Source organism: Varanus komodoensis, unplaced genomic scaffold, assembly GCF_004798865.1.
Source record: "Varanus komodoensis strain SLA01 unplaced genomic scaffold, ASM479886v1 scaffold2, whole genome shotgun sequence".
NCBI classification, from domain to species: domain Eukaryota; kingdom Metazoa; phylum Chordata; class Lepidosauria; order Squamata; family Varanidae; genus Varanus; species Varanus komodoensis.
Genome location: NW_025335568.1, coordinates 26,942,519 through 26,955,395, shown reverse-complemented (window position 1 = coordinate 26,955,395; position 12,877 = coordinate 26,942,519). Strand labels below are relative to the sequence as shown.

Genomic DNA, 12,877 nt, shown 5'->3' with positions numbered 1-12,877 from the left:
AAAGTTTCTGAATGAGTGTAGCAGCTTGTAGTTCTAATAGCTAGCTCATTCATCCTTCCTATAGCAACCACGGCCTCCTTTTTGGACTTTGAGCAGCTGAGAGGAGTACAGAAACTGCTGTTTGCTGTGCCTTGCTTGTTTCTTGCTCCTAATCCAAGATGTTGCTAGAGAGGTGTGGAATCTACTGAGGACTGCACCAGCTGCTAGAACTGCTACCTGCAACAGTCATCCGGAGGCTTCTTGCCACATGGAGCCTCATTCCTGGGCCTCTATGGCAATCAGTGCTTTACAGTGTTTAGAGCCCATCAGAAGTAGACCAGCTGTGCGTTTTGTCAGTCTGGCTATGTTCCACGGCATGATAGTCATCTTTGTTAGGCCTGGGCATTCGAAGTGTAAACACTCCTTTCCCCGACAGACCTAAAGAATGAAGTACTTCATGTGTATGTGGATATAAACATGTGGACAGATCCGTGTTTCAACTATCAAGTTTGAAGCCTAGCACACTATTTCCCAAGCTCCTTTAGGAAGTTAGAATGTGAGTTTCTCTTGCAATATTATGTAATCATATCTTTACTATATATTAGTTACTAACAATGGACAAAAGCTAGTAAAAATTTGTCATGCACAACAAATTTCTAAGCAAAGTGTTCGCACCATTTAGCCATGATATTGAACAAATAAGTTGAATCACACATGTAATATTAAGGGAAAACACTTTGTTCCTTAGAATACCATAGAGATAATGGCCAGGGTAGAAGAGAATAAAGCCTAATGCCTGGAATGACTATTTTCCCATTATAAGTGTAAGATCTTTCTCTTGAGATTACCTAAGAACATAAATGCTCTGTGATTTTAAGGTCAGTTACAAAATAATGTTTGAATATACTCAGAGTAGAAAGTGTTGGGTAAATAATAGCTATCTTTCCAGTGGAATAATTTTATTTATTTGTAAATATATATTTTTTAAATTTTAAGTGTTAAAATTATTTATTTTCAAATAGTGCTCAGAGTGACTTATATCAACACCCTGAAGTAATAATAAAATGAAAAGTGTAGATTCATTAAAACAGAACATATGACAATGAAACAGTAGGCAGAGTATACAAATAAAATGAAGAAGAGGTATCTGAAACTAATTCTAAAATTAATCCTCAAAAACCTGTCAAAAGTATTTACCAAACTTCTAAAAATTCAGTAGGGTGGAACTGACCTTCAATTCCTGTACCTGTTCAGATATTGTAAGACAAAATAAGTTGGAGTAGTATGTGGAATTGTAATGATTTCTCTGATGCTAGGAAATTCCTTTGGAAACCATTTATATCATGGTCCTATAGTATGATTTCCAGGTAGTTTGATGTCTCATGAATTAGCTAAGCACACTGTTTCCAAAGCATCCCAAATGGTTGCTCAGTGAGGCCATGATCTGTAACACTGTGAGTGTGCACAGCTTATATATTCACTGGTTTCAGGAATGCTAAATATACAGTCATTCTGAAACTTCCATCTGGAGGTGGGGAGGAAATTGATAGTTAGATATGGTATTATAAGTAAAGCATAATCGATTCAGCAGCACTAGAAAAGGGCAGCATACAGAATTGATTGAGAATTACTTCTTGTGCCCTCTCATTTATCTTCTGTGCTTGATCTTGCCTCATTGAGAGCGTGTGGCATCTGTTAACAGAATAAATCTCATCCATACTAGTCTGAATTCCCCCTTCTAGTTTGCACTGGAAAGTGTAACATAATCTTTTTGAAAGGATAGCTGGAGGTATCAAATGCTTCTGCTGGGGACTGATCCAAAGGAGCTCAAATTGCTAGGCTGAATATAAACAGCATGAACTGATTCCTGGTGACTTCCAGTTTAAAAGCTTGGGTGCAATCCAGAAAAAGCACGTGTAAGCCTCACTGAAACTTATTTGACTACTGGAATCCAGAGCACAGATATTTAAAACAAACAAACAGACAAACAAAGATAGCCATGCCGTCCATGAAGAAGAATATTCTGGGGTTGCATACTTTTGAGCAAGGTTAGTTTGGCTCTAATAAGAATATTGGCCATCTGTCAATTCTGGTTACTTAAAATCAGTTCCGTAGTAATCTCTTTCATTCTATGAGGGTTTTGGAATAATTTATCATCCTAGGACTTTACTGCAGCTTTTTGCAGCCTGATGCCATCCAGATGGGTTTGCATCGAACTACAGTCTAGCATATTCATGCTCATACAGCTGGAGGCACCAGGCTGAGGAAGGCTGCTTTATGAAATGAGGCTGACTGTATCAGTGGAGCTGTATACATTGCACATTCTTGCTCCCCTTTTACCCCTACCTTCGTTTTGTTCCTGCTAGCTTTTTCCTACTGTGTGTCCATTTTTAGATTGCAAGTCCCAAAAAGTGGGATCTGTCAAACCTATTCTTTGTAAGAGTCATTCTTTGTAAAGTGTACAATTATATAATGAGAGAGAGAGAGAACAAGAGAGCAATCAATCCCAGGAAAAATGTTTAGGCTTTAGTAATTAAGTCCTGCACTGAGCACTTGCATTGTTTCCTTTGAAATCCCCTCTACCAATAGAGTTTAAATGTGGCTAGATTTCTGTACATTGTAGCCAGAATGAATATGTCATTCCCACAATACAAAAGGCAATGATATTTTGCTGTGCTTTTTGTGTGTGTTCACATTATAGTCACTCAGACTTTGTCCTTGCACTCATTTTGCACCCAGATGTATTTTGCAGTTCAAAAGGATGAATCAGAGTCAGAAATGAGCTGCAATGGGCTCATCATGTCCTGACAAGAATTCTGTATTACTCATTCACTTTCAGGCTGGAGCATCATGTAAACATAATGTTATCTCTGGTGGGCAAAATGTAGGATTCCATGAAGAGATACTGTGGTTTATATATTGCTACATAGTCAGCAAGAGTATGTAGCTTAAATGCTCTGAAATGGCCTGTTTGTATAGAGTCTAGCATTCTCAGTGTGAGCATAACCTGAAATAATCTCTGATTCGTGATTGAGTAAAACAAGGCTTCAGGCTGGTCTAAAGTCTGGCATTTTTAGTGTTACAGCTCTAATATGATTCCTATCTCTCCTTCAAAGAGCCTATCTATTTGCTGTGGCATTTTCTTTCCTTTTATTCAAATATGCAGTGGCCTACCTCCTGGTTAGAGTGATAGCCAGTAGAAAAACAATGGTTAATGGTCCTAAACCAAAGAAGGTCAAGAGTGACTCTAGCTGAAGGTCAAACTGGCCACTGTGGCTTGAGCACTTGTGTGCATCCAAAACAGCACACCTTTCTTAGGCAATGTCCTGGTGGACGCAGCAGGCACCCCTCATGGATATTGAACCAAGGGGGCTGCCAACAGCTCTGTTTTCTTTCAACAGGGGAGCGGTGAAGAGACATATGCTGCTTTCCTCCCTTTACCAGTGCATTTCAGTTGACAGCCAGACACTTGGTCCCTAAAAACAGTGTAAAGTAGACTACGTGCAGACTTGCCTTGTCAGTCTGTTATGTACTCCACTTTGCTACTGTGTTGGACAGATGAAACAGGCAATATTGACCAGTAAGATTATGCAAGACAGACAGCAGTTGTGAAAAACTACTACTGTCCAAATAGTAAATCACTTGCATATTTGTACAATTTTGAGGGGCCAAGAAACTGGGTACCAAACCACTAACAGTCACTCCGAAGTGTCGCTTGGACATCGGTGGAGGGGCTGTCATTAGCAGTAGCAAAGCTAAAGAGCAGCAGGGAATTTTCCTGTTCTTGCTGAGTGGCTCACTAGCTGATACCAGCAACACATTGTAAAATTGCTGCCCTGGGTTTGGGTAACACAGCAACTCGTCATGCTTCGAGCAACCCTTGGAACAAGGCATGTGCTGAAAAATGTCAGTGTTCAGGATATGGCCTGGGTTTGGATGACACCTCAACTTCCCATGGGTAGTTTGTCACAGTGGGTTGACATGTCATGCGAACCAGTCAGTGTACGGAAGGTAGTATAGACTGAGTTCCTTGACTTCATCATGGTGTTCCCACATTAGCAGTATGTTGAAGGAGGCCTTCTAGGGACTGCTAGTGTAGGGACATTGCCAATAAATCTCTTTTGAAAGCAGCCCCATTTCCAGGTACTCTGAAGGTAGGAGTGCTGCTTTTGCTACATTTGCTACTTGTCTTGCCATTATTGTGTTTTGACTTGGTGCTGTGCATACACGGACTTCCCTCTAATCTTACACTGCTGTAGAGATTATTTCTTTATTTTAGTTGCTTGTCAATGATTTGCCTTAGATGTTTTTAATGTGAGTTAATGGATCTAGAAAAATGTGTGATATCATAGTGTTTAGCTCTTATAAAATAGGTCCAGTTATTCAGAACTGTACAGTGAACAATGATCTCTTATGTGCAATGAAATGTAAAAGAGGAAAACTGAAGACGCAGTATGACAAAAACTTATATGGAAGGCATTTCCCTTCAGGATATGGCCAGCAAAATCCTGTGTCCCCAGCATATGTCACTATTTTCAGTAGCTGTTATAAAAGCTGCGTACATATCTACTATTGCCTTATATAATACTTTTGTCTATAAAACTGGAGTATACTCATCAGCCTCTTAATATTTATTTATTTTATTTAAAGCATTTCTATACTGTCGGATTAGCATAATGCTAATTATCAGCTATCTTTTCAGTTTTCTATATTTTCATTCATTTTTTCTAGAACTTAAGGCTTGTGGTATTTCAGAATGAGGGCTGCCTGCTTATTTAATTTCTAGACATGATGAGATACAGACCATAAATTCACATGAGCTTTGCGAAGTAGTGTCTGGTTGTGGTCAAGTATGAATAAATGCATTCTTTGGCCTGAAATAAACTCCTGGCATCTGTGCCATGCATACTCTTATATGGGTCACTGAAAAATCTGTGTGATTGTTTTCTAATTCCTTTAAACCCAAAGGAATTAGATGGAAGGTAAAATATACTATTTGTGCCTGCCTGTATTATGCAGTGTCCTTTTTCTTAATACGTGTATTTTTTAAAAGGAATGTAAATTCTGTAAAGCTGGCATTTCTGTGCCTGTACAAATGCATAACGGTATTTTTTATTCATTACAAGTGTCAAAGCATATTCCATTATTACAATGCAGTAGGAAATGAAATATCTGATACTAAACTATTACTAGAGATTAAATATATGGGCATCCTTGTACTTTAAGACAAGGTCAGGTAACTTACGGTTCTCCAGATGTTTTGACCTACAACTCTCATCCACCCGCAGCATTAGTTATTCTGGCTACAGCAGCCAAGAGTTGCAGGCTCCAACTTCTGGATAACCCCAGGTTGCTCATCCCTACTTCACAGGGGTAAGTCCTGTTCCAGATGCCATTTGGCCGGTGGGGATAATGGACTAACGACATCATGTATCATGAACTTTTCAATAGTGGCTGCTGTGGGATGGAGTTTCCTCTCTAGGGAAACCCACCAAGGCCCCTCTTGATCTATTTTTGGGAAATATTGCAAAGCCGTTTAATTGCAGCAGGCACTTCTTGATGTTGTTGCTTTGGAGTGATTTTACTGTGCTGTTTTTCTAAGTGAGTGACTTCACTGGAGGCTTTCAACTTTCAGGGTAAATGGCAAACACATTTTTTCTACTTGTCATATTTATACCATGTTACAAAGCACCCTTGGAAGTAACCTCTCTTCCTGCCTGTCCACCCTCACCCCCCACCCAGCAAACTTCTCAGCAAAGACTGCATTGCTCTGAGATGGCATAGACATTTACTGAACACGTCCACAATAGTAATATGTTCCATGTGGGTTTTTTTAATCAAAAGACTATTTCTAGAAATAGGGTTTAACAAAGCAATTGTATGAATCTGGGTCAAAGTTTATTAGCCAGTTCTGACCAGTTCTGATAGAGAATGCCCTTCACACAAATAAAGAGGCATTATTATGCCAAAGAATGCTGATGGAGAAATCCCTTAAAACTTTCTGGAACAAGAATATGGCTGGCATGGTTTTATGTGCAAGTAATATGAAGTCTGTATTTCCTCCTTCCTTTTAATATAATGTTCAGATCTAATCGTAACCTAGAGCAGGGATGGAGTATAGGTTGTTGTTAAATTGTGACATATTACTGAATTGTAGAGTGTTGTTATGTACAAACCCACTATTATGGTTTAACTATGGGTTGTTATCTAAGATGACCCAGGAGGAGAACCCATGGTTTGTTATTGAGTTTTGAACTCTGGGTTGTTTGTTGTTAGCATTCCATAGTTAGACCGTAGTGCAAAGTTTGTATGTAGTGACAACCCACAATTCAAGAACCCATACTCAACTGGAATCTCTTGGTTCTCATTAAATGCAAACCAAATCACAATTTCATATATCTGCAGTGGACTTTTCATATCCTCAAACTTAAAAAAAATCCAGGAAGGCTTTCTTCATAATAATGAAAAGCGCTAGAACACAAAACTTTCTTTTTAATTTGGTTTCTGTATAAACTGTAACTATAGAAAATGTGATACATACATATATTTTAACATCCATATTTTTAATAAACAGGCTCGGTGAGACTTAGGGGTGGCCAAAATGAGTTTGAAGGCACTGTTGAAATTTACCTGAATGGAATCTGGGGAATAATCTGCAGCAGTCATTGGGATGATACTGATGCATCGGTGATATGCCAACAACTTGAACTTGGGTAAGTTTAACTTCCAATTCACATTGATTCTAAATTGCATCTTGTCATCCTGTGGAAGTGAAATGATTTTTAGTTTTGAATTGCTCATAACAGAGATATTACAGCTTTCTTAATATCTAAATAGAATATTAATTACCTTGACATAAAACCAATGACTTTAAAAAAACTTTATGGAGCAATCCTAAAGGCGATTAGCCATATAAATGGAGCCTTCTGATCCCAGAATGGAGCATGGAGAATAGTAGAGACCTGTTTTGCTTTTTTGTCTTCCCATGGGGTATGTCTTCCTGGGCTGGGGATGTGGTTGACTGGGAGGGCTTGGAAACATGTGTTTCCACACAGCAGCATGTCTCTGACACCACCATTTATCACCATCTGTTCCTCAGAAAGCTTCTTCTAGGCAATCCTATGGCTCCTGGGACACTTTCTTTGGACCACTGGGTAGCTACATTAAAGAATTAAGCAATGAGACTGATAAACTTTTAACTTTTTAACTTCAAAACTAAAAAGCAGCTTTTCTGGGTGCTATGGTTGTATGGGAAAAACATTTAAATTTGAAATTAGTTTTCTGTAACCATTAAAATATAAAATTTTAATTTTGAGCATCTCAGTAGAACAGTAACAACATTTTATGGATTTAAGCTAGTAATTGACAGGGCAGTCAAATTGGCAAAGCTACTCAAAATAATTCTTATAAAGTGCAATGGGGTTTGTTCCCTGGTAAGTTTGTATAAAATTGTGGTCTTTATCTTTCTTATATTTTTTCCTTTACTTTTTTGTGGAGGGATAGAAAGAAGAAATGACTGACAAATATTTCTGAAGATTTGGTATATGTGGCATACAGGGGGAAAAAAACCCTTTTCACAAATGATGTGCAGTAGTGGAATCTAGGACCATACTGATGGAGCATTCTGCCTGGGAGAACAGTCTTTCCCCCTATTCTCCTTTTTAAAACCCTGTAAATCTTCAGCCTTAATGGCTTGAGAGAGAGATTGGAAATCTGTGTAGTTCAGCTGCTGAAGGCTCAAATATGCTAAATCTTCTTCAGTGCCTTGTATATATAGCTCCTTGCTCCTCTTCTGTACCCTTGTCTTCGGCTGTGCATCTTAGATTTTTCTCTACACCAGACCTGGGCATTGTACGGCCCGCGGGCCACATCCGGCCCGATGGCTGACCCTGACTGGCCCGCATCAGGTCACTGGCAAATTAAAAGTCAATGCAAATATATATCGTCATAATATAGATGCAAGCAATACAACGGCACTGCTTTTATTTTGAAGGATCTGCTAAATTGAATTGAATTTATTGCTTTTCATGTAATGTTAATGTTTTTGTGAATATTCATTAGTGTTGTTCTGTGCTCCTCATTTTCATTGTATCATTGTAATGTTTCATTTACTGTTTTTATAGAGATATATATTGAGCAGAGCTGTAAGTGTATTGGTCCGGCCCTTAACAACTGTCAAAGTTTCTCATGTGGCCCCATAGGAAAATTAATTGCCCACCCCTGCCCTACACTGTGTGCTGCAGTTCTTTTTTACTACTCAGTATCAAACAGTGTCTAAAAGGTGCAAGATGAAGCTTCCAGCAGTAATATTGAATTGCTGGCCTGGGTTTTGGGATCTCGGCTTATGCTGCAATTATGTGCACAGGTAAACATCTGCACCTTTGATGGGCATGACAATTTTGATTCAGAATGTCTGCAATTTCCTTCATCAATAGGGCAAGCCTCCCATGTAGGAAGTAGCCCCCTGTTGCATACAATTCCCAATGTCATTTAATCAATGGCACGGACTAGCAGATAACTTAAGGCAGGATTGCACAAAAATTGCTGCATAACTTTGCATTTATGCTCTTTGGGTGATTGCCTGTTGCGTCTTGCATAGCAGAACTGGTTCTCCCTCAGATAAATGGTATGTACCGATTTTTGTCTTAAGGAGAAAATCACTCTTGCAGTGGATGGGTAAAGTACTTTTAGAATATGAAGAGAATCTGAGGCCAAAAGAGGTGATGAAATCTTTGTGGTAGGATTAACACCTCTGCCCCCTCCCCCCCACACACACACAAACTACAGGAGCTTGGGCTACAAAAGAAGCATGTTAAGACGTTTCAGGATTGTTGTTAAACTGGGATGGGCAATGCCTGCCTAGGCCTGGACCAGCCCAGCGCAGCCCAGATGCACAAATCCCTGAAGATCCTTCCCATTGCTGTGCTTCTTCACATGGCTTAAAATCTTCTTGAAACATGTGGGAAGCTGCCTGTTCCATGAAGCTGTGCCCAGAAAGTTGCACTGTAGGTGCTGGTCTGCAGTAGCCACATGCTTGTAAGTGTGCTAGCAAGAAAGCTGTCCTGTAACTATCTGAGAGGACTTCCATGTGGATTATGGGTGGGATTGTCTTCCTCTGGGCCCTTCAAAAAATCTTGCCTATCTTTGAATATGGCTGCTTTTTGTCACATACAGGTTTGCTTATTTAAGTCATATAGAACATAAAAAATACTAGCCTCCAGTCCAGAGCAAATGCATCACATTTGTGTGTTCACCGTATCTCAGACTAGGATAAGCAGGGCAGGAGAAAGATGTTGCATCCACACATCTTTATGGATAAATACAGGCCTGAAGGAGAAACTCCAGAGCATTCTGAGGCCTCACTAGCATCCATTGAGAAACATCTCACCCATAGCCAGTGCTTTCTTACTCCTTTTGCAAACTTTTCACTGAACATGGCTGAGGTCTGGAAGATGCATCGTTAAACAAATTTCCCTGGTTAAAAAGGAAGAAAGTCAATCATAGAGCAGGAAAGTTGAAGCTGCTTAAAAAGTTACAACTATTCTAGAGATATAGCACTTCCGTGATGGATATATCATGCAAATTACATGCAGTGAATCATGCTTATCAGTTGCATATGTCTGTCGTGTGTGTGTGTGTGTGTGTGTGTGTGTGTGTGTGTAGGTAAGAAAGCTGCAATTTGCTACAGTTTCCCAGCCCATGTATGTGCAGTGAAGTATGTGTGTGGTTTGAGTATTTGACTATCAACTTTCAGGTACCAGACAAATTTTTTATATGACAATACTTTCTGTCTAGGAAATTAATACTATTAAACAACTTTAAATCTCAGTAACAAGGCTATAATCATAATACTGGCAGTGTTTTTTCTTCACCGAGTTATCTGACAACATGTAAATCATGCAGTTGTGTGCTAAGATACTTACACCCCTCCTGTATGCTCTCTCTTGCCCTCCAATATATAATTGGTGCATTGAAATCCGTTAATCCGGTCTGGTAAAATAATGCATAACGTTACCATGGTGGATTCAGTGCAGGACGTTGCATTGCGCTGGCTAAGGTCCTGCACACTTATTAATGTCATTGGGGTCCTGTCCTGTACTGCCTATGGCACCCTGATCCATCTCATGAGGAAGGACTTCAATGCACTTTTGCTTTATGCCCCCAGTCTTTTTAAAGCAAAGCATTAGCAGATTCATTTGAAATAACTGTACTGTGACATTAACCAGAGATTATTCTATTCTTTAAGAGGGCCAGTATGAGCAGACTCTGAGCTGATTTATAATGTCTAATATTAATCTATACACGCCAAACCAATTTATATAAATATGTGGATTAGATGAGATCAAAGTTGTGCCCATCTGGAGGTTGCAATTTTACTTATGGTTTTATGGCTGTGTGTTATATGCAATGCCCTTATCTGGTTTTCATATTAAAAATACGTTTACTTCCACATTGCTCAACATGTGAGCCATAGAGATTACCAGCAAGTTCACTTTAATTTTAACCTGAATAATAGATCATTTTTAAAACCAGTAAGTGATTTCCATATAAGAAAGGGAGACACGCATGGCATCTAGGATCTCAGTGCTGTTTTTTTTCTTCCCATGTACTTTAGTCCGCAACCATTACTGAAGGTGGAAGATCTGCATGCAGAAAGCTAAGAACAGAGATACTGTTCATTAGAATCCTACAAACCTATACAGTGCTTCTCTTTATGAAGCCTACCTGAGGCTTCTGGAATTCCTAAGGCATGTTGCACAGGTGTGCAGGCACAGTGTGCAGATGTTTTACCATGCACCAAGAGTATTTCAGCATGCCTTCATACCAGCAGCTACTGCGGTAAATTCCTGAACTGTTTTTAAAACTCTTCTGCAATTAAAAGAAAACAGTCTGGGGAACTGGCATGCACATCACTAATTGGTAAGGTCACTGAAAAAAGTTGTTTATGTCTCTGCTTGCAGTGCTATCCCCTGTCTCATTTTATGCACTGGGAAGTTTTGGAAGCTGTCTGGGAACTCAGCAAGGATGCTTAAAACACCTTTGTCGCAGTCCGCACACGTGCTTCTGGGTTCTGTTGCCTACCCAAAGCCACATCACGCCTTCCTGCCTTTTAGGGGCCCACTTCTGGAGCAGAAGAGCTCCAGTTGTGGTGAAGCATGCAATTCTGAGTTTGGAATGGAAACAAGGAATGTCTCGATGCCTCAATTTCCTAATCGTTTGTTTGTTGTTATTCCCAACAGAGAGAGAGGCACAGCAAAGCAAACCCCACTTTCTTCACTGGGCCTTATCCCTGTTTACTGGAGTGATGTACATTGCCATGGCGATGAAGAAAACATACTGCTGTGTGAAAAAAACATCTGGCAGGGTGGAATGTGTCCTCAAAATATGGCAGCTGCTGTCGCATGTAGCTTTGCCCATGGTAAAACACAAATATGCATTCAGTATTCAATGTGTCATCATGTTGACAACTTAGCTGTCTTCCTGAATGATTCAATATAAAATAAGCTTGTTAAGCATTGTTTGGGGCTGAGGGTATACATAATAATAATGTCATTATTCACCTCCACTTACTTTTTGTTGCCTTATTGAAATTAGCATCAACGTAAACAGCTTTAAGTTATTCATACATTTCAGTGACATAAAAACAAATTAGGTAGTGGAAGTTTATGGGATTAAAAAATATCCAGGAGTGGAAACATACCCTAACTGGATGGCAGATCTGTAGATTTAAATTGTGATTTCCTCCAGTTATATAGGAAGTACTTTATAGGAGAAAAGGGTTGTGTAAGTGTGGAATGCGGAACTCACAAACCGCCTATGACTCACCTTTCAATATGCCTGCAAAGGAATGTTTGGGTCCCATGGCTTCATTCTGACTTGGTCTACTCAAATTCCCCCTTCCCGAGCTTGCTTTAAATGCATTTTTTGTGCAGCTGTGCTTATTTCAGTCCTCAATACCATCTGAACCACCTGGATTTCCTTGGCAATAGAACTTTTGAAGATTCACATGCAGAAGGTTCTGCTTTCAGGGATTAGCACTGTAGATCAAAAGATGTCTCTCCCCCTTGCGCACTGGCCTGCCAAGGATTATCAGTGAGTTTGATTGCCCACCAGCCTATTTGCTTGGCTGTGGGTCTATGCCAAACATTTATCATGGTGTCTTAGGGGAAAGGTGCTCCACTAAGCCAAGATGAGGCAGTATCCAGTGCAGCATTACTGCTAAAATAAATTGCAGTGCTCTAGTGTAAATGACTACCGACACAATGCCATTAATGCTTCCTGGCATGGCAAGTTTCTTTGGAAAACCCATCCGATCAGCAAGCACCCTTGGCATTGTGTCAGAGACCATGTATGCTGCAACATCAGTTACATCAGTGGTGCTCTGCATTGGAATCTGCTCCCTGTGATGGTTGTGTGATAAAACTTCTGAACTGTAATGAGCCTCATTATTATTGTTGTATCTCTCCAAGGGATTGCTAAATCAAAACAAAAACTGGTTAATCCGACCAGCCCAATTCATTGTCTTTTTTGGCCTAGAGGGAAGTAGCTCAAATAAGAAGCAAGCTACAAAGCTGAGAGAAATATGGGTTTGCAAGGTACTCTGCAGTATTATCCAATAAAAGGCAGAATACTTATGAGGCTCACATAACTGCTTGCAGGATGAGGTCATATCTCCTTGAGCAGCTGGCTGCACCTCCTTAGGAAGGTATTCCTCACCCTTTGAGAACAATACCTGCTAAATAAGGCATGCTATGGAGTGTGTGCGTGTGTATTGTCTAGGCCTAAAGTACTTGCTGGTATGGATTTGTCACCTGCTGAAAAACTGCTATCTGTTACCTTGTCCTCCTCAAGTGAACTCCCTTTGGTGCACCAAAAGAGGGATGATACTTAAAACATC

General features: G+C 39.8%; 1 protein-coding gene across 1 annotated transcript in view; it reads left to right on the top strand.

Moving 5' to 3' along the window:
• The window catches only part of PRSS12 (serine protease 12), a 55,745-nt gene that overhangs the window by 6,641 nt on the left and 36,227 nt on the right, over positions 1-12,877 (top strand). Inside the window, exons 2-3 of the mRNA XM_044428530.1 lie at positions 6,554-6,692; positions 11,220-11,398. Coding sequence (XP_044284465.1) covers positions 6,554-6,692; positions 11,220-11,398 — 318 coding nt within the window. The remainder of the gene's footprint in view (positions 1-6,553; positions 6,693-11,219; positions 11,399-12,877) is intronic.